The sequence below is a fragment of the Vigna angularis genome, chromosome 2 (assembly GCF_016808095.1).
Source record: "Vigna angularis cultivar LongXiaoDou No.4 chromosome 2, ASM1680809v1, whole genome shotgun sequence".
NCBI classification, from domain to species: domain Eukaryota; kingdom Viridiplantae; phylum Streptophyta; class Magnoliopsida; order Fabales; family Fabaceae; genus Vigna; species Vigna angularis.
The window spans coordinates 45,671,392-45,692,515 of NC_068971.1; the positions used below are offsets into that span (position 1 = coordinate 45,671,392).

Sequence of the window (21,124 nt, forward strand, 5' to 3'; positions counted from 1 at the left end):
GACCTTTTAAAAAAAATTCTCAGTCAAAGTTAAAATAATCAAACCACTTATTTGTCATTCATTGGATCTTAGCAGCCGAGTTGAGCCTCAAGCTTTTGCAGTACTTTACTATCTCACAATCACATATAACGTGCTTGCCTCCCTATTTTTTCTGCATATAACTGTTCTTAATTAGATTAAACTTAAGGTTAAAGATGGTCAATTAGATTTTATGTAAGAAATCAGTTATCAAGAGTGTTCACTTAAATAACATTAATTATCCAAAAACATTTGCTAATATGCGTGGACCCTTATCTGTTTCTTCATCATCATATATTTTTCTTTAATTAATCAATAAATTTAAATTACTGATAAATTTTGTTTTATTATTGACAGATAAAATCTGTCACTAACATGCGTTTTTTCTTGTATAGTGAATCTTAGTTTCTTGATTGATGATATAGTTTCCATTGGCAATATCAATCAAAAAGCTACATCTCACTGTTCTGAATTACTTACGTTTTTGGTTTGATTGTAATGAGAACAGAAAGCTAGCCTTGAGGAGAAAATACCAAAAATAAGTCTAAAGTTCTTTCCTTTTTCATCAATTGTGTGTTACACTGTATAAGGCAAGCTAGAAAAAAAGGGAAAATTGATGCATGAAACTGTATTGGAACTTGAAATACATTGCTACTTTACTTCAGGTATGCTTTCCAACGCTGGTTTCCACCCTTGTGAGACATCATCATTCTTTTGAGACAAATCTTCAACCTTAACCTCATCAACTAGAGACAACATATTACTAACAGAAAACCCTCCATTCTGCAGCATATCCTGCAGTTCTTGCTTACTAATAACAAGCTTGATCCTAACCACGTTACTTTTCTGTACATCTTGAACTTCTGGATCCGCGAACCTCACCTTCTTGTTAGTTTTTGGTGATGGTGGTGGTAGAGCCACAAGGTGGTATAACTGCCCTCTCACCAACTTTGTCTGAGGCTCCAGATACCGCACGACTGTGAGAGATTCTGATACTGCATGCCCAGAAAATTGTAGCAAAACCTCTTCCACTCTGATGGGTGTTTTGTATTCAAGAATTTTTCCATCTGTTTTCATGATTCTGACAACCTTCTCTTGCAGCACTAAGCAATTTCCCATGGCTTTTTCTGTAGTGGTTTTCTTGGTAAGCAAAGATGGTGGATTTGTAGTACCAGGCAATTTGGTTTTTGTGAATGCAAGAAAAGGAGCTCTGAAACGTGCAATATTTAAACCGATGGCTTCTGGAGAATACCCTCGTGTTGCAGCAAGTATTACGAAAATACCTTCTGCTCTTTTTCCTTTTTGTCTTCTTTTGGAGTTGCATTATCTATCTCCTACCCTCCTAGCCTGTTAGTTATTATCAGATAGCGTGTGGATTAATTAATAAGAAAAACATTTTATTTTGTTTTCTATTTAATTAGATTTCATCATTTATCTAGCCCGAGATATTCAGAGTTAACTATGATATATTAGGAGTTGATCTCAAGATGCTTGGATCTTTACTTAAATGTTCAAAAAATTCTATAAATATGTTACTATGGGTTTATATGGGTACGGTGACAAATTATGCACTTCACATGTCAGAAAGCATCTCATGATCACTCCGTTCTGATAATCGTTGAGTAAAGTTAAGGTGTAATTAATGTCACAGCGATTATTGTTAAGTAGTTAAGGTTTGCATTAATAATCATTAAGAGATAAATTAATTGGTTCCTATAAACTCTATAAATAGGGGATTAATTTCGAGGTAAACTCACTTTTTACTCACTATAAAATTATAAAAAGCCTACAGAGAAAGATTCTCACTTGAGCATCAGAATATATTCTGCAGGTCACCCCTATACCGATCAGTCGCGTGAAGCAAGAGGTCAGGAAAACACTCGGCACACAGGAGTAACACTTAGGGGACATCCTTGTCCCATTTTAGCAGAAACAAAATACAATATATAATAAAAGATAGTATTTTTACTCATTGTTTTGTATTTAATTGTGTTGTATGGCCATAGGTTAATTTAGTACGAGACTTGTTCACATGTTAACGAAACTTTTTAAGTGATTAAAGGGATGTAACATACAAATTGAATAATTATTTTTAAACAATAATTAAATTTGATAAAAAATTAATTTATTGTAAAACATGATTAATTGTCGATAATTTAAAATTTACTTCAAAATCTAAAAATAATTATTAGAAATAAAGAGATAAATAATTATATTTATTTTAGTATCCAACTCGTTAATTTTTTATTTTATTTTTAGTATTAAAGTATTTTTTATAAAGATAATGATACTTTGATAACATTTTATTTTTACAACATTTTAACATCATTGTCATTCTGTGATTGGTCCAAAATTACTCCACAATAATAAAAATTATTATAAACACCAATATGAATCAATCACATAATGAGACATAGATGGTGTTAAAATGTTGTCAAAAGAATGTTATAAAAATATCATTATCTTTTTTATAAATAAATTTTTAATAAATAATTTTTCAATTTGATCGAATGGTTTAAAGAAGGAAAAAAGACAAACATCAAAATACACAAAATTTAATAATCAGATAGCCTCAATTTTATAACTGAAATAACAACCATATACATTATTTTATAATTTGTTATTAAATTAAGCGTTAGAGGAGGTGAGATTTTGTGACATGATGAGTATAATTGTGTTGTGTTGGAAGATTTGTTTGGAGAAAATAAAAAAGAAGTGGAGTTTGGGCGGTCGAAGGTGCACTCGAGCATGTTGGATGGAAGTGGGGTCCCGAAAAGCTCAAGTGGTTGACCACTTGTGCACTATGGATTTAGTTGTGTTGACTAAATCTCTGCCACACAGACTATTTCCTCCTCTCCCATCTCTACAGATTCATCAAACAAAAAAACATGCTCAGAAAGTCGGCAACAGTGTTGAAACTTTAAAACATGTTCCAAACTTTCCTCTTTCGTCTTTTTCCAAAATAATTATCAAAATGTTGTTCATTTTCCCAAGAGATGACCATATATATTGGGTCGACAAAAACACAACAACAATGTAGTTGCTTATGTCAAACAACAAAAAGAATATAGAATATAAAAATTGCATAAACAAGAAAATTATTACAATATTTTTTTAATATTTGCACATTTTGTTCTGCAAATCTCGATGATGATTGTGAACGTTGGACATATCTCTTTCGTAAGTCAGGATTTTCTTTTTCATTTATCTATACTCTTTGTCTATCTATAAACAGGTATTCTTTCTCACCTCGAAAATAAAAATTTATATATATATATATTCTTTCAATCTCACTTATTTTTTCTTTTCTCTTTATCTTTGATTTTGGGTTTATATTTATTTTTTTTAAAAGGTTCTTCTTACTAATTCTGAATTTTTCAGTACAGAGACATTTACGTGAGATTTACACACACGCTGAATAAATTCTTAAGGATATTACTTCTCATGAAATCAATTTAAATTATGTTATTATCAAATTTTCAACAAAATTAAGTTAAACTTAACATAGCATCACATTTATAAGTTAGAGAATATTATAGCAAAATTTGTTGTTAGTTTGTCAATTAAAATCTATTTCTTCACACTTCTTAGTTCTCAATTCATAATACTTAAATTCAAAGTTTAAGAAAATTTCGGTTACTTTACAGGTTGAAATACCAAGTATTGATAACGTAAAATATCATTATGGTGTTAATAAAATAACATTTAATCTCGTAAGAAGCTAGAATGATTTTACCTTAACATAGTTGAGTCATCCTAGTACATATTAGGGGAAGTTAAGGCTAAGAACTACCACAAAATTTACAATCTTGTTTGGGTTAGCAAAATTTATTCAAATTCAAACTTCAATAAAGGTTATGATTGTTTTGTCCCAGCATTTAATCGATGCTCGTTTCAAAAACGAAATTGAAATAAAGACTATATATATACCTTCTTTATCCTCTTATTGTGATAACAGTTTCTATTGCTTGTGGTGTATATTCTTATAATGCACGTTTAAAAATAGCAACACCTTCTTCCAATAGAAACGTTGCTTTTAAGTTTTGATTTGGTATTGTTTGGAAACATTTGGTACAGGAATCTAACACCACTTTGGATTCATACACCAACGTCGTTATCTCCGTCCATTACATCGTCCTATATATATTCCTTCCTATTCATTATCATTAACATGCTTTGGTTTGGTCTTCTGTCATTTTAGCTTAGTGTGGTGGTCCAGCTCACAATTTTTTTAACCAAATTAGTCACTGCCATGCTTCAACAGGATGTTGTTCCTAAAATTTATTCGGTACTTTATAATTACAAGTTCGGATATATCTCTTAAATTGTTCGTTACTGGGTTTGGCGCATTTAGTATAAAGTGTACAACTTAAAAGATTTTTTTTTTTCTAACATAATTTTGATGCATTTCCAACAGTATTATGTTAACAAGGATAAATATCATGATTTTCTAAAAACTCATCAACTTATTCTATAAATAGGTTTTTATTATGATTATTGAAATAAGAAATAAATCCTATATAGTCTCATGAATTTAAATTACATATGATTTTAAATATGTATTCTATGTGGTCAATTACTTTTCGATCGATCCTATCAATTATAATTTTGAAATGATTATTTAAGAGACTAACATGATATTGTTTATTGGATATCTAATTTTAGATACCTTGTAACTAGTAGAACTAATAGGATGATTACCGAATACGTTACAATGGATGAACTATCTATCAAATATCGAGGGTACCGATGACCGAATATCGAATATTATGTTTTTCGAATCAAAGGTTACACTCATTCTCTTATAAGCACGCTCTTTATTAGAACAATATGTCGCCTACCAACACCTACTCCTGCTTACCAAAGACACTTTCACATTAGGTAACTTATCCAATAGTTATTGCAGTTTATCACAAATAAGTTGACTATTAGGCCTATAAGCCAATGAACCCATAACTGAGACCCGTTGGTAAACAAAACACCCATATAACTATTATTAAATAATATTTTGATGTCACTTTTACATTAATTTAAATTTGACTAAAATTTCTTATCAAAATACTAACCGTGTCAGAATATCTTGTATAGATATCTAACCATTCAATAGAAGATGAAGGAAATTTAGAGAACGAATATCAAATAATAGGAGTTCGTAGAATAAAAAAAAAACTTTACATAATACGTTCAACTCCATAAAATTAAAATACATATATCTAAATCATTAATTTAAATAATTCATAATAATCTAGATTTATATCTCATATCTTACATTTTAGAAATAACACATGTAAATATATATATATATATATATATATATATATATATATATATATATATATATATATATATATATATTTTGTGCACATCACTATATATGTATTATATAGATTATTATTATTATTTTATCCTCTCAACCAATTCTTCTATTGGTAAAAAAACATTATTTTGTACATTTCTAATTATAGTACTGAATTGAACATTTTATGAGCCAATTTTACATGTTTAAGAGAAATGTTTAATATTTTCGTGAGAGTATTTTGAAAAAAGTTAATGAAAAGGCTTAAGATATATAGAAAGCAAAAGTAAGGTAAAGTAGTGGAGTGTGATGTTGTGAAGACGCATGGTTTAGAATAATGAAACTTCTGGAGGCTGTTGTGATAGTGGAGGTAGGAAGTAGGACTATTCAAATGAAAAATCTATGGAATATTAGAATTGCATAACACAGAAAAGGAAGTGCCTTTCTTACAACCTACTTTAACATCATTACCATTCATTCATATTTATTTGTTCTTTCTTAAACAACCACCTTCCTTAAAATAACATTTAAGGATTCATACAATTTGTGTCAATTTAGCCTTTGATGGAGTGGAAACAAAAAGAATAAACAAGGGGAAAAATCTCATTTTTATCAAATTATTTCCTTTTCTATTCTCCTTTTTCTCTATTCTTTCAAAGATCTCATTTATATATTTTCTCTCTTTCATTTTTTCTATTAATAAAGCTTAATGCATAACGCTAATCCATTCCATTTAAATTATTTAATCATTTATTATTTAAAATAATAATTGGTTTGACCATTTAATTTTTTTTAGTTAGATCAACTCAATTTGAATGGATGACATGAAATAAAATACGATAAATAAAACATTTTATTTCGTTTATAAAATATTGAAGTTATTACACAGTTAAATTTAATTTTTTTTAACAAATATTGTTGCCTTTTATCAAGTAAATGGTATCTTGCAATTAAAGATGAAATATATGATGTATTTATGTACAGTATATGGCGGAGATCATCTTAATAATCTTATTCAATGATTCAAGTCAATCGAGTACATATCAATCACACAATCCGTTTTAGATTATAAACAAATAATTACTCTTTAATATAGAGTTACAAGAAGATTATGCACTTAACAAAGTTCATCTAAGATAAATAATTATAAATAAATATTTCAAAAAATTTATCATTTAATTATTATACACTTATTATCTCACTAATAATTCATTTAATTTATATTTTTTCTTTCAAACAAAAAGTTACAATTTTATTTTCTCTTTCACTCCATTATTTTCCTAAAGAAGCAATACACAATAAGGATAGAAATAATAAATTTTTTTATCTAATAATTTTTTCCTCAACCAAATAAATATATTATCCTGTTCCAACTTTTTATTATCACTAGAATTTTTTATATTCTATGGGATTTTTCTTGTAAATTTGTTATTAAATTTTTTAAGAAAGACTTTTTTTTACCATTTTTTCTAAGAGTTTTAATTAACAGGTAATTCCTTCATGGATAATTATTTCTTACAAGATTAATTTGCAAGTATTTTTTACAAAATTTCCTGTGGAAACTGTTGCGTACAAAATATTTTGCCAGATAATTGATAGAAATTTCTTTTAAACTATTTTTCATAACAAAATTTGTAATTATTTTCTATAAAAAAATTCTAAAACAAATTGTCAGAAAATACGTGTTTTTCTAGTACTGTATGTTTACATATTTATCATGAAATTAAAATAAGGAGAAATAATAAATAACAAAAGATATTACTAAATATAGGCTATAATAGAAATCTATATTTTAAAAGAGGTTATTGATTATATTTTTTTTAGCCCCATCTCACAATCTTATAAACATTACTTAAAAAGGAAATTAAATGGGAAAAAAAACTTCACAAAAAGATGAAAATTACTGAAATTCACAGAAATTGAAGCTAAAATTTATTGAACTCTAATGAAAAAGTATTACTTTAAAATACTTAAAATCCAATTTAAAAACTGATCGTGTTAACATTTTCATATATATTGAGTTGCAAAATGTTTTATGGCGTATTCCAAGTTATATGTGTGAGTGATTTAAGCAGGTGTGAAAAGAATCTGTAATTGGCATAACACTGGACCCTTTCACATGTGAAAAAATCTGACAGAATGAGATTTCTACACTCGATTGCTTAGTTACAAAGATGTTATGTGATCTATGGCAAGCTGAAAACTTTCATTATTAAACCATTGAAATTTTCCAAAAAATCTAACATGCTTTTTCCTTTTTTAGGAAAAACAAATGTGCTTTTTTGTTGATTAAATGAAGTGTAAAGTGAAAGACGCTTTGATGTCAAGCAAATTAACCAAAGATATTTATGTTTTTGATGGAAAATGATGAATATCATTCTGATAATTGTGGTAAACTTGGCAAACTTTCACTGGTATTTAGCCTGATATATGCTGCACCACTTCAAGCATTAAGGATATATATATATATATATATATATATATATATATATGGATCTATCATTTTTAGAATAAATATTTTGTTGCCATATATGTCACACAAAATAATATCTAGTAGATATTTCCAAAAAGAAATATATACTTTTAGTTGTGATGAAAATTAGGTTTGAAGATGGTGCAACCAGTTACGTTGGCCTGATGCATGCACTTTATTTTTTCTTGATCTTATCAGTGCCCCACTTTAGTTCTATTTAGAATGATTGTTGATTTATTGTAGTTGATGGCTATAGTAGAAGATGATTATTACAATAATGCTAGTACTGCAGCTTTTCTGGAAAAAAAAAATTATAAATTCAATTATGATATATTTGTGCACCATGATGTAGCAAGCAGTAAGAATTTAAAAGTGAATAACCAAGCAACTTGTGTTGAGTTGGACCATTTCTTGAATGTTTTACACATTTAATAATTTAGTATTTTTGTGTAATAGTTTTATTATTGTTTTAGTTATTAAATGAAAATGTTAGGTTTATATTGCATTAAATATGTTTGTTTTTGTTTGGTATTTTTATAAGAATATTGGTAGACTAATTTTGTGGAAAATAGTTTTAATAAATTTGTGAGAATGCTTAAGAAGCATAGTTATCTAGCAATTGTACGGGTTACTGTGAAAATATTGTAGAAAAAATACTGTTTAAAATATAATTTTAATTCAATAAGTTACTGTCTAAGGATATTTTATACAACAATAATCTATAAAGTGTTGATCATGAATCGGTTCTCTTCAAATCTGTTAAAAGTAAAAGTAGTATATTATATTGATTAGTTTAAATTATAAAGTCAAAATTAATAATCCAAAATAGATGACAAATACCATTTTACTTCATCTTTAGATAAATGAAGCTTAATTATTAGCTTTTTATGAGTAACTATTACATTTTATTTTTGCCTCGGTCATATCAATAGAAACTAAAGCAGAAAAGCAGACTTCATTATTAGATAAAAGACAAAACTAGCTGAATAAATTAGTTGGTGTAACATTTTCTTTTACTAATGTTTCAACCTTTAAAGGAAAAAGACCAAGATTTATTAGCTTTTACATATATTAGTTATTATCATGATTTTATTATTTTATATATAGTGGGTGGATTGTTTCCAGGTATTTGTATTTATACTAATTTTTATCAGATAGGTGACTCTTATAATATTTAAGAACAGGAAAAGTGAATAAAAATAGGAAAGAAATTGAGTGAAAATAAAGCTGTTTGCCTTAACAGAAACGTGAAAAAAATATAAAGAAGTGAATTTATAAATGAAATTAAGTAAATAATTGAAAGAGAATAAATAGTAAAACTCACACACTTTTTTAGTTCATCCTCACTCAGTTATTTATATATGGTAAAGTGTCTGTAATAGACAAAAATGATCATTTCATTACATTATTAGAGTGACTTATCCAACTTTATATATAACAACACAAATTTGGTATAATACAGAGATGTTGTAAGGGAATACAATGAGATTAAAATAAAATAATTATATAAGGGACAAATATTTTTATTTTAGATACAAATTTTATTCTATCACAAATAATCATATATTTTATTTGACTAAATTCATGGTAATTATTTTAAAAAATATGTGGAGGATATATATTAATTGAGAAAACATACGTGAAAAAAAACTTAGAAGAATTGTTTAGTTTGGCATGCAAGACATAATAATGAAGGAAGAAGTGAAGAAGATTGTTATAAGTATTGTGATTATCCAACCTTTTCTGTGTAGGGGAATGCAAAGTTGGGTTTTGCAGTTGGGCAGTAAAGCATGACTTTCTTCTCCATTGTTGACGTTAGAGATGAAGGAGTGAAAGGGAAATATCAGAATTTTGTAAATAAAAGCTTCATCATTTGCCACACCCAAGACATAGTTTTCTCCAAAATTCCCTCTTCGTTTGGGTCTTAATAATAATATTTTGTTTGTACATTGATTCAAGACGAAGATGGTGACACTTTCTTTTCACTGGTTAGACGGCACCACTAAATCCTTCACTCATACATTATTTTATTCTCTCTTTATGAAATTAATATAATTTAAAGTACGTGGTCACGGGGCCTATCTTTTTTTCTTTTTAATTTATTTTTTAATAATAATAAAATTAAAACATAATATATTTATATTTCTAAGGATAGGTCATCATCATGTCAGTCTAGACACTCTAGAAGTTTGCCAATTCGATCAATTTCAACAATAACGTCAATTCCATTAAGTTCGATCATCACGTCAATTTATCCATTTCGTTTAATATGATCATCTTGTCAGTTTGGTCAGCTCGTTCATTCTAGTCATTCTGTCAGCTCGTTCATTCTAGTCATCTCGTCAATCAGGTTCATCTTGTCAGTTTGTCTATCCCTGCCAACACGCTAGCATATCCATCTTGTCAACACAACCATCCCATCAGCTTGTCAATCATGGTCATCTTGTTAGCACAGCAAGTCTGACAATCTGTCTAATCTGGCCATCTAGTCCAACCTAGTCACCCCGTTTATCCTCGGTCATCCCATCAACCAATTTCATCTCGGTCATCCCAACTTTTCCATCTCAGCCAGCCTAGTTTATCCAAATCATCTTGTCAACCTCTTCATCCCATCCATCCCATTATCATGTTCATCTCAGTCATTTCGTCAATCTGTCCATCACGGCAAGTTGGGCCTACTTGATCATCCCATCAACCTGATACATCTTGATCATATTATCAACTTGGTTCATCCTCGCCATATCATCAGCCTAGTCCATCCTAACCTTCACATTAGCTTGTCCATCTTTGTCAGTCTGTCCATCCCTACAATCTCATCAGCCCGTCAATCTTGACTAACTCGATATATTCCGTCAACCCTTCCATCATGTGTATCCCTACAAGCCCGACCATCGCGTCCATCTCAATAAGACTGGCATCCTAGTTCATCTCGTCCATCATGTCCTCCTGGCTAGCTCAATCCATCTTCATAGTGTTCAATTACAATTTTAAAATATTATCATAAAACTCATCTTTACAATTTATATATGTCAATGTTGGGCACCAAAACAAAAACCCTCAATACTAGAAAATAATCCACAAAAATGAATTGAAACAAAAAGTCCACAAATTAATTGAAACAAAAAATACATATATAACCAAAACACACGCTCAATTAAATAGAAAAATAGAAGTGACTAATATTTTCGTTTCATTCATATAATCATTCCCAATAAAAGCAAAAAACACTTGCGGCCGAAGATTTTAAGTTATAAAGAAGCTTCACAATTGCTTAAATTTTGTAATTTCATAAACATGGACACGGTTAGAGAGTCAAGGTCATGTTTATAGATTTTGAAATCTAGCTCGTCCAACTGGTCACACTAGTTAGACCACTTCACCCATCCAATCAATTTTTGTATCTTTTTTTGTCATCTAAAGTATAATATTTTGGTTTTTGATATTTCTTGACTAAGCTACGAGATTATGCATTTAGATTAATGTCGAACTTTATAGAAAAAAGATTGATGTTGAATTGTTTGTTGTGGTGGTATATATTGAGCCAACAGAAATGAGATGAAAAAGATAAAATAATGGAAAATGAAAGTGAAGTAACAACCCATTTCAATTTTTTTAAAAACTCATAAATTATCCCCAATCTTTAAATAATATAAAATTATTGTAAGTTAAATTTAAAACATGTTCTTGTTTGCATTAAAAATCAATAATTCCACCAAATTACTCAATTGTAATATTATATTATATATTTAAAATAACGAATTACTAAAAGAAATACACTCTCTTTATAATTTAACTGTATTAATTTTACAATACAAACATACATATGTGCCTCTTTGGTATTGCTTTGTAACTGGAGTCTATTATTCTCACAATACATTTTTATTTATTAAAATATTATAATAAATTTTTATTAAAATATTATAACAATTTTATATTATCATTGTTAATGATAAAATTATATAGTTTGTTAAAATTACGAATATAAACTTGTTATATAAAATCTTATAACTTTTTTTTATCTCACAACTTTTTATTACAGAATATTTAATATTTTTCATTTTAAAATATTTAATAACATTTTAAGACTATCTAACACTTTTATATTAACAAAATCAGTAAAATCTTGTTTAAACAAAATCACAAAATATTGATTTGATTTAATTCTGATTTCATATTACATTACAATCAATTAAAATTGAATGTTCAACCTCTACAATAAATATATTAAAAAAAGGACGTTTAATATATTTTGGACACTAACTTTTATAAGCATTTAACATAAACGCATATTGACTATTAATGTTTTGGAGGCGTTTAAAAAAAAGTAAAATGTCTTATTAAGAAAACAAATTGATTTTTGTATTGAATAATGTAATAATTAACAGAACTAAAATGAACAATTTTGGAGACAAAAACAAATTCTTATATTTGGAAAAGAAAAATTTAAGAACATATTGAATTTCTATATTTCCATGGTCTTATTCTCATAAATGCATTGTCTGAAAACTCTCTTAAAATGGTATTTTTGTAGTTATTGAAAATAATAGAAAGTAAACTGGATGTGATGAAGGAAATGAGAGTAGAAATAGAATTGCTCCAGATTCGAATTTTTGACCGTTGGGCCCGTTGAGGACAACGTAACCGTTGGGACAAGAGAAAACTTCCAGAGCCGTTGCCTTCTTCATCTTTTCGTCTTCTCCAATACCTTAAAACCAACAAAGGAATACTGAGACAAAGAGAGAGAGAAATAACCCCACTCCCTCATCACCATCTATGGGCTGCGTCTCTTCAAAACTCGTAAAGAAAGAAATCGAGCAAGAACAAGTCACTGTCACCAATGGCGGCGGTTACACCAATCACGTGGTATCCCTCACTTCATCCACCTATGGAGCACTGATGTTGGACAAGGAGAAGGAGCAGCACCTACCCACAGATGAAGATTTCAAAACCGACAAAACATCTCCTCCCAGGAACCGCGAAGAACCGGAAGTGATCAATGCTTGGGAACTCATGGAGGGTCTCGAAGAGGGAGTGCCCATTTCAAATCACCCAAAGAAAAGCCCCAAGTCCACACCTTTCCTTCGTGGGTTCCTCGCTGCTGACACCAAAACCCCATTAAAGTTTCTCAACCAATTTGGATCACCCAAGAGTCTTAAGAAGTTCACAGGGAAGGAGAACAAGGCTCAACAAGGTCAATCCAATGGCGGTGTAAGACGCTTGGATTACAATTTTAGTCCAAAGGGGATCCTCAAACCCTCTAATTTTTCTTCTCCCTTAAAAGGGTCTCCAGTACGTCCTCGAAGAAACAGTTTCGGCAGTGATACGAAGAGGAGGAGTCCTAGCCCTCTGTTTGACCCAGAGCTTCTCGCCTCCTACGAAAAAGAACTCACAGAAGAGGAAGAACAGATCAAGAGAATGGTGTGGGCCACCCCCAAAACCAGAAGAATCAGAAAATCTTTGGACGCACAAACTTTTGTTAACACCTTTGAGGAAAAGTGTCCTCCCAAAGGGGAAAATTGCGTTGTCATTTACACCACCACACTGCGAGGGATCAGAAAGACGTTTGAGGAATGCAATAAGGTTAGGTCCATTGTTGAGTCATATTGCGTGCACGTGATTGAGCGAGACGTGTCAATGGATTCGGGGTTCAAGGAGGAGTTGCGGAAGCTGATGGAGACGAAGCAAGTTAAGGTTCCGGTTGTGTTTGTGAAAGGAAGGTTGGTTGGTGGAGCTGAGGAAGTTGTGAAGTTGGAAGAAGAGGGGAAGTTGGGTGTTCTCTTTGAGGGGATTCCTCAGAAGACTATGGGTGATTGTGAAGGGTGTGGTGGAGTGAGGTTTGTGATGTGTGTGGAGTGTAATGGAAGTTGTAAGGTTTTGGATGAGGAATGCAAGAAGAATGTGAGGTGTGGTGACTGCAATGAGAATGGACTGGTTCAATGTCCTTTGTGTCGTTAAGGTTGTGTGTTCGTTGGTTTTGGTTTTTGGTATGATTTCTTTCTGATCTTGATTTCTAGGAAAAGAGACAGAACAAACATGGTGTGCGTGTTAGTCGTCTATTTCAGTTGTCATATTTCTAGAATAGGAGTTCTAAAGAGTGTTTTAGTTCTCCCTTCTTGTTTGATTCTTTTGTTGTTGTAGTCTTTTATTTTGGGACACTGGTTGTTCCTTCTCTAATCTAATTCTAATTTACACGTTCTGCTTTTTTTTTTTCATTCATTCAATGCAAATTCTTATAGCAAATCTTTAGGGGAAAAATCCATGAGATGGATCAGACTGAAACGATTTACTTAACAGTGTGCTCAAGAATGCAGAAGATCAGAATTAGATTCATTGAAAAGAGAGTCTGAGATTTTGTATGAATGAATAACAGAACTTGTATATATGATCCCCTTATGACATTTCTTGATCAATTATCTCAGTTTCAAAGGAGTTGAAAATGGTAAGGCATGATTATTGAACATATAAAATGGTCAATCATTGAATTTTTCTTTTTTTTTTCTTCACTTGTGCCTTCTGCCTGAAGTGTTAAAATAAAATGATAGAGAAAAATACACACCAAAATATGCTTCTCATATGTTGATTTCGAGTAAGCTGACCAATTTTACATTGTGAAGTTGACCAAATTGCATCATGAGTGCATGATAACATCGACCTTGGGCCTTCTCAGGCATAGTTTGATTATACTTTTTGGGCTCTAAACTGTTACCAAAAGTTTCATAAGTATTTTTTTGTGACTTTTTCTAAGCTCTATACATTTAGCATGATATAGTAAAAACCAATAAGATGTGTTGGTATTCTGAATTTAGAGTCCAGTCGAGTTACTTTAAAACCAATGTTGAAGTTTGACTGAAAACAATTTTGCCAAAATGCTAACATGTACTTAAAATTTAGTATTTTAAATTTAATTCATTTGAAGTGAAAAATATATAAAATAAAAAAGTAAATATTTCAGTTAAAATAAAAATATTCTTATTTTCATAATTTACACGTTTCATTAATTTATTATAATGTAGAAAACATTGAAACCAACGGTAAAGTCATTAAAATCTCATAAAGGCAATGTTTAGGTTATTATTTAAGAGAATGCCGGATCTCATTGATGATATTTGTCTGTTTTCATTATTGTCCGTTGGTGGAATCATTTGCTCACATATTATAGAGAAGGAGAGAACATACCAAAGACAAAGTGAAATAAAAGCAGATGTGAATTACAATAATTTTTTTTCGAACCACCGTAGGTATGATCCATAGGACACCTGGTAGATCTCAAACAATATTTCAATTCATATATTTATATTGTCGACAACTACTAATGAACATAACAGAATAGATACAAAATGTCATCCCACAATTTATTTTATTTTATATTTATATATTTCCCTTACATGTGCTCCTTAAAAAAAATTCAAAAGAAATTTTTTTTCACAAGTTAACTTGCGTATCTGTGAAAAAAAAAACATTATCGTTTTATTGTATAATATTTCAATGACTTTCATTTTCATAGACATAAATTTTATCAACAAAGTTATAATTTTTTTTTTCACGAATCTAATATAAATGAATACGAAAACGATATTAGAATTGATACTTATTTGGGTATGGGATCAAACATGAATAATATTCTAAACATGTATGGAGAGGAATATTACCATACCTTGTCTAAAATTTTCGTATTGTCATTCCTAGATTTATTTGGTCATGTAATAATAACAAAATCACCAATAAAGATTGGGATCAATAATTTTTAAAATCACACATTTTTTCCATCTTATTTTAATTCAATTTAAAATGTTTTAATTTTTAGTGATTTCAGATTAAAAACAAGTTAGTTGGAGTGGTGAAAGCAAACCTTTGAGGCCAGGAGGAGGCAGTCCAATTTATCCAGAAGGAAAAGATTTTGGGCGTTACTTCTTGCACGCCATAAATTTCTTTCTGCACCCATAAAGATTTTGTTGGACAGCACCGCTCTTCATAGTCCACACAAAGAGTGGGTTAATTGAACAAACAGATAAGAAGTCAATCCAATTTCGAAACATTAAACACATATTTCCCAAAATTATAAGTCTGAATTGGACGAATTATGCACAAAGATTCCTTGAACTTTGAGAGCTTTAACTTGTAAAGTCAAACAAAAAGTGGAGATATATTGCAACATATTTAAACTCTGGAGACTTATTATTGGTGGACATAATAAATTGTTACAGCACCGACTACAAGTTTAATTGGAGTAGACATTTAAGATATTAATTGTAGAAGATGAAAGTCATGCTCTGGTATGAACCGCGTGTACACGCATTACAGAACATAATCTAGTCTCCGACGCTTTCGCTTTCGGTCTTGTTAATGTAATGTTACGGTTGGTTTTAACTGTTGATTTATTTTAAATAGTTTCAACAAGGGCGTCTAAAATTATCTTATTGAAGAATTGCGTGTGTGAAGGGAAGGTTTTTCAACCTTGTGGTCTTCTTCAAGGTTCTTAGTCACCCCGGTCAAAACCTGCAGAGTCTAACTTAAACAAATATAAGAAACCAAAAAGTTTGTTTTAAGGTGTAATGTAGAAAATTAGGGCAGCTACAGCTAGAAAGCATGATTGAATGGGAAGTTTGGGTGGAAAAGCGTTGAATTGAATCACGTGTTATGGGGTTTGACATTTGAGCCATTTAAGATAAGAGAGGCTTGCCAGTGCCTCACCATATCATTCTCCTTTGACGTTATTCTAACCATGTGGATCGATATTTCCAAATTCTAACTCCAGTTACACCTTCTATCACGCTCATTCTACCATAAACATTAACCTATCACTTCATGCTGAGATAAGATTTCACCTTCAACTCTCATATTTTCCGTCCCATCCAATAAAAAAATCACTACACCTATCATGCATTTGATTTCAAACGCAAATTCTAGAATTGCTACGACTCCAAACACGTTCTCTTAATAAAAAATAAACGTATTTAATAACATTCTCTTACAGGAGATCTTCTTAATCTATAGCAAGTAAAAAAGATTTAATAAATTAAAAATGGTTTCTTCCATTCGTAGTAAGGTTATTATTCAGACAGTAATAGGAAGAATTAATTAAAAACGAGAGGTAAAGATTCAAACCTTGGAATATATATCCTCCGTGGACGATGATTGAATTCAATAATTCATGAAAACTCTGCATTATGTAGCGTGTAGTCTTCCTCAACAACATGGGATTGAGAACAGTAAAGCTACACCCATGCTTAATAATTTTGTTTAATCGCAAAGTGGAGGAAGCCTCCACGCATGCACCGTTGGACGATTCATACAATTATTGAAAATATACATAATCTGCCCAATTCAAACAGACAAAACCACTCATGACTCGTGTGTATTTACAGAACTTTGTGGCTACAAAATAGAGTGAGAAAAACACCAACCAACCCAGTAAATTCATTCAACCACAGCAGTACAAAAACCAAACAGTAGAAGTAACAACTGAAAACTTTTCCACGCGCCACGTCACCCCCGGAAGCACTCTCCACACGCCTGGGTCCCGCACAAAAAGACTCACATTTTTATAACATTTTTTTCATCAATTGCTTACACCCGAGGGCATAGGGCCCCACTTCGTGGTTGCCCCCGCCGGATGGTTTACTCCGACCAATCCTATCGCGGCACGTGGCCTTCGGAATCACCTACTCCCCATGACTCAGACCTTCTTCCAGACGCGAACCGCATCATGCCACCCAAACCGGGCGGTTCGCTCTCCGACACGCTGTTTCGCGACACGGTGATTGAGTCCTCGAACGATGCGTCGTTCACGCTCGACGTGCTGTCCCGCGCTTTCAAATTAACTGCAACGCTCTTCGTCACGACATTAGTATCGGGTTTCCGGTCCGGCTTTTCCTTTCGACCGGACCGAAAAATCGCACGAAAGCTCTCGAAAAAACCGTGTTTCTTTCCGTTTCTGTTCGGTTTCTCTTTTGTAAGCGTACCCTGGGAATCCTTCCGGGGACATACCAGCTTGCGATTTCGATCGCGCTTGGATCTGACTCTTCCCATGCAAGAGACTTTCGGCGAAGACGGTTCCACGAACCCGGACTCCGACTTTCCGACGGAAACGCTGCGTTTCGGGAACAACCTGGTGTTGCCAGGTTTGTGGTTGCGGCGGTTCTTGGCGTCGACGAAGGAGGTTTTCTGAGGCTTGGGTAAGCCAATGATGGTGGAAGCCTTGGACTTGAAATTGAGAGAGAAGCGCTGAGAGTTGTTGTTAGAGCTTGTGCCAGGGTTGATGTTGAGGTTGAGGTTTGTGGAAGTTGAATTGGCCTTGGTCGATTCCTTGCGCTCGTAGACGGCGTTGCGGTTCCACCAGTCGTATTCCTCGTCCCTGGAGAGACAGAAGGACTCCGGCGGAGAATCCGGGTGGGGCTCCGGTGGATCCGTGGCGTGGTCGCCGGCGAGAGTCTCGCACGCGATTTTCCGATCGCTGGATCCGCCGGCGCACGCTGAGACCAGTGTTTCCACCTGTAGCATTTGTGAAGCCCGAAATGAAATGTTTACTGAGAGGGAGAAAAACAGAGGCGCAGGTAGTGCGGAGGAGTTAAGGAAATTGTTGAGGATGTGTTGTGACTTTGTGATGTGGTTGTGTAAAGGAGAGAGAAAATGAGTATATATAATTTGGAGGGAGAGAGTTTCAACGTGACTAGTCAGCTATTACTGTAGATGGTTTTTGTTTGGTTTTAAATTTCCTAATGCCAACTCTACATCTTCAATCATAAAAACCATTTTAAATCATTTATATCATTTTTTTATTGCATTTTATCCAACCTCATGGATAAACTCATAACATTGATCAGGTTGTTGCATTTACTGCTCCATGTTTGAATATTAAATATCAATATTACTTTCGTGTTAAGTTTTTTAGAATTTAATTGAATTTTTTTTTATATGTTTAGTTTAGTGTAAAAATTTGATTTTGAGTTTTAAAAAATTAAATAATTTATTCAAAAATCTATTACTATCTTTATCTCTTCTTTTTAAAATATTTGAACACAAATCACACTCCTTCAAAAGTATGGACTAAAATACACTGGATATTTTGAGAAGGTTCTACTACAATGATCTTACTACTGTATTTGGATAGAAGTGTATCAGTATGACACTCTTTCTAGACTTAAATATAAGTAGTAAAAATCTCATTAACAATAAATTCAAATATTTGATGATATCATCTTCCAAACATCGTTGCTTAATTGAGCTTTCATTTCTTTACGGTATGAATCACATATATTATAGGTAACATATATTTAGTGAACGTAATATAGCGGAGTCAAACTTTATATCACTTATTATACTTAAATAGCTTCATGCCATTATATTCCAGAGATATAGATTTTATTTTCCATATGAATTTAAGAAAGCCACTTTTAAAATGAAATGAGTAAATTAAACAACAGTTTAATATTTGTATTTATATTGAAGATTGCATGAGAGAAATAAAAAATGAAGAAAAAGACGAGGATGAGGAAGAAAAGCATCTTTTTTTGAGGTGGTCAAAAGTATACGAAAGCAATGGCGAAACTAAACGCAACGCAACGCATAGTCAGAGTCTACGCCCTTGGTTTTGAATTTGGTTGTTTTAAAAGAGTGGGTTACATATTTTAACTTAACCTATAACTCTTTATTTGTTTTTATTAGTTCCATAAAGTCCTACCTTCTATTCTTGCTTCTTTTCCTTTTTCACCTTCAACACCTTCATCTTCTTTCATTTCAATATATATATATATATATTGTTGTCGAAATGGGTTGTAATCTCTGACTCAATCCCGCCTACTATAGGTTTGAACCGGGTTGAATTTGAAAAAAATATAATTTTTTTATACGGGTTAATTTTCAACCTGACTCGCTTAGCACTCGGCTCACGCGGGTTGAACCCGTGGTGAGCCGAGTTAACTCACCAACCCACCTAATTTAATTTAATTATTTATTATTTTTTGTTTCAATATTATTAGTTAGCATTTTTTATTATGTTGTAGATGGGATAAAAAAAGATGTTTCAAGAGAGAAAAATATTATAAGTTTATCTATTCAAGACTATAATATTATAAATGGCCAAGTGATACAAAAATTATCAAAATTAAAAATTTATTTGTTCGTCTTTTGTGCTTATTTTTTGGATTACGCTTGGATTGTATGATATTTGTTTTTTTTAATTGTTTTGGAGTTTAACATCATTTTAGAGTGAAATTTATTTAAATTTGAATTAAAAAAATTATAATATTTTTATTTTAAAAAACTTATAATTAAGCCGGTGAGTCAACCTGTGATGGGCCGAATCAGATTCGAATTTTTTCGGTTTGCTAATAAGTGAATCAGGTTGGGTTAACTCAGTGACCAACCTATGGTAGATCGAGCCGGATTATCGTTTTGAGAGCTCTAACTATATATGAAACTTAGGTATTATAATTCTTATTCAAAATTTCATTTCTTCGATTCATCAAGCTATCTTTACAATATCAACATGTTCACATGGATATGTACGCACCTGAGAGAACACGTTACGTTATGGTTCTATTTTAAGTCATACTAATACTCATTTCTCTCTCTCATCCACCATTATTTTTATATGATCATATATACATGCTACCAACTCATTCTAATAAACCAAACAATACAAAATCAATATGTTTGTATATAATTGGATAACTATTAAATAAAAAATTGAACCAAAATCACGACTGAGATTATTACATGCATCTAGATTTCGTATGTGATATGAATTACTAATTATTTTTCTTATTTTGCTTCCGATAGGAAACTAGTTATGAGTCTTTATATATAATGGGTTCATTTCATCTTTACTTTATTTTGTTCAAATTTGGTATAGGATCGTTTAGCTCAATTCAAACCTAATCAGATTAAGACTGAAAACAACTTCGACTCAACTTTTAATTTTCCAACGCATGTTAACTTGAATATTTTCTTAAACTAAAGTTTTCGAGTATTTATATGAAATCATGTTTTACAAGTTAAATAAATAAAATCAACATCCTACAAAGTTGTTTTTATGTATTATATGTAAGTAATGGCATACATTTATATTTTTTTTATAAATGTAATCGAAACAAGATTATAAACATCTAATTAGACGTCACTGATAAGATGCCTAATTTGTTGTTTAAATGAAAGTTTCGTGTCTGCATTTAGTAACATGATGCATTTTATCATGATTTTTAAGGGTCCTTTAATTTCAAGAATAACTAATTTGAGACCTTGAACATAATGAAACCAACGTCTCATATTCAAGTGTTTATGACCTATGATAAAAATAGATTGAATAAGGTATTGTAAAAAACTACATACAAAAATCG

The 21,124-nt window shown here is 31.2% G+C and overlaps 3 protein-coding genes across 3 annotated transcripts; 1 reads left to right on the forward strand and 2 right to left on the reverse strand.

Annotated features, from left to right (window-relative positions):
• Nucleotides 1-548: 548 nt before the first annotated feature.
• LOC108328728 (uncharacterized) lies at nucleotides 549-1,229 on the reverse strand. Its single transcript, XM_017562622.2, has one exon. The coding sequence runs from the start codon at nucleotides 1,135-1,137 to the stop codon at nucleotides 670-672; it is 468 nt and encodes a 155-aa protein (XP_017418111.1). The 5' UTR covers nucleotides 1,138-1,229; the 3' UTR covers nucleotides 549-669.
• An 11,206-nt stretch (nucleotides 1,230-12,435) lies between these two features.
• On the forward strand, nucleotides 12,436-13,987 carry LOC108328046 (uncharacterized protein At3g28850). Its single transcript, XM_017561822.2, has one exon. The coding sequence runs from the start codon at nucleotides 12,561-12,563 to the stop codon at nucleotides 13,740-13,742; it is 1,182 nt and encodes a 393-aa protein (XP_017417311.1). The 5' UTR covers nucleotides 12,436-12,560; the 3' UTR covers nucleotides 13,743-13,987.
• Nucleotides 13,988-17,073: 3,086 nt separating this feature from the next.
• On the reverse strand, nucleotides 17,074-18,412 carry LOC108328230 (uncharacterized). The gene has a single exon (XM_017562063.2). It carries the CDS (start codon nucleotides 18,285-18,287, stop codon nucleotides 17,421-17,423), a length of 867 nt encoding a protein of 288 aa, XP_017417552.1. The 5' UTR covers nucleotides 18,288-18,412; the 3' UTR covers nucleotides 17,074-17,420.
• Between the last annotated feature and the right edge of the window lie 2,712 nt (nucleotides 18,413-21,124).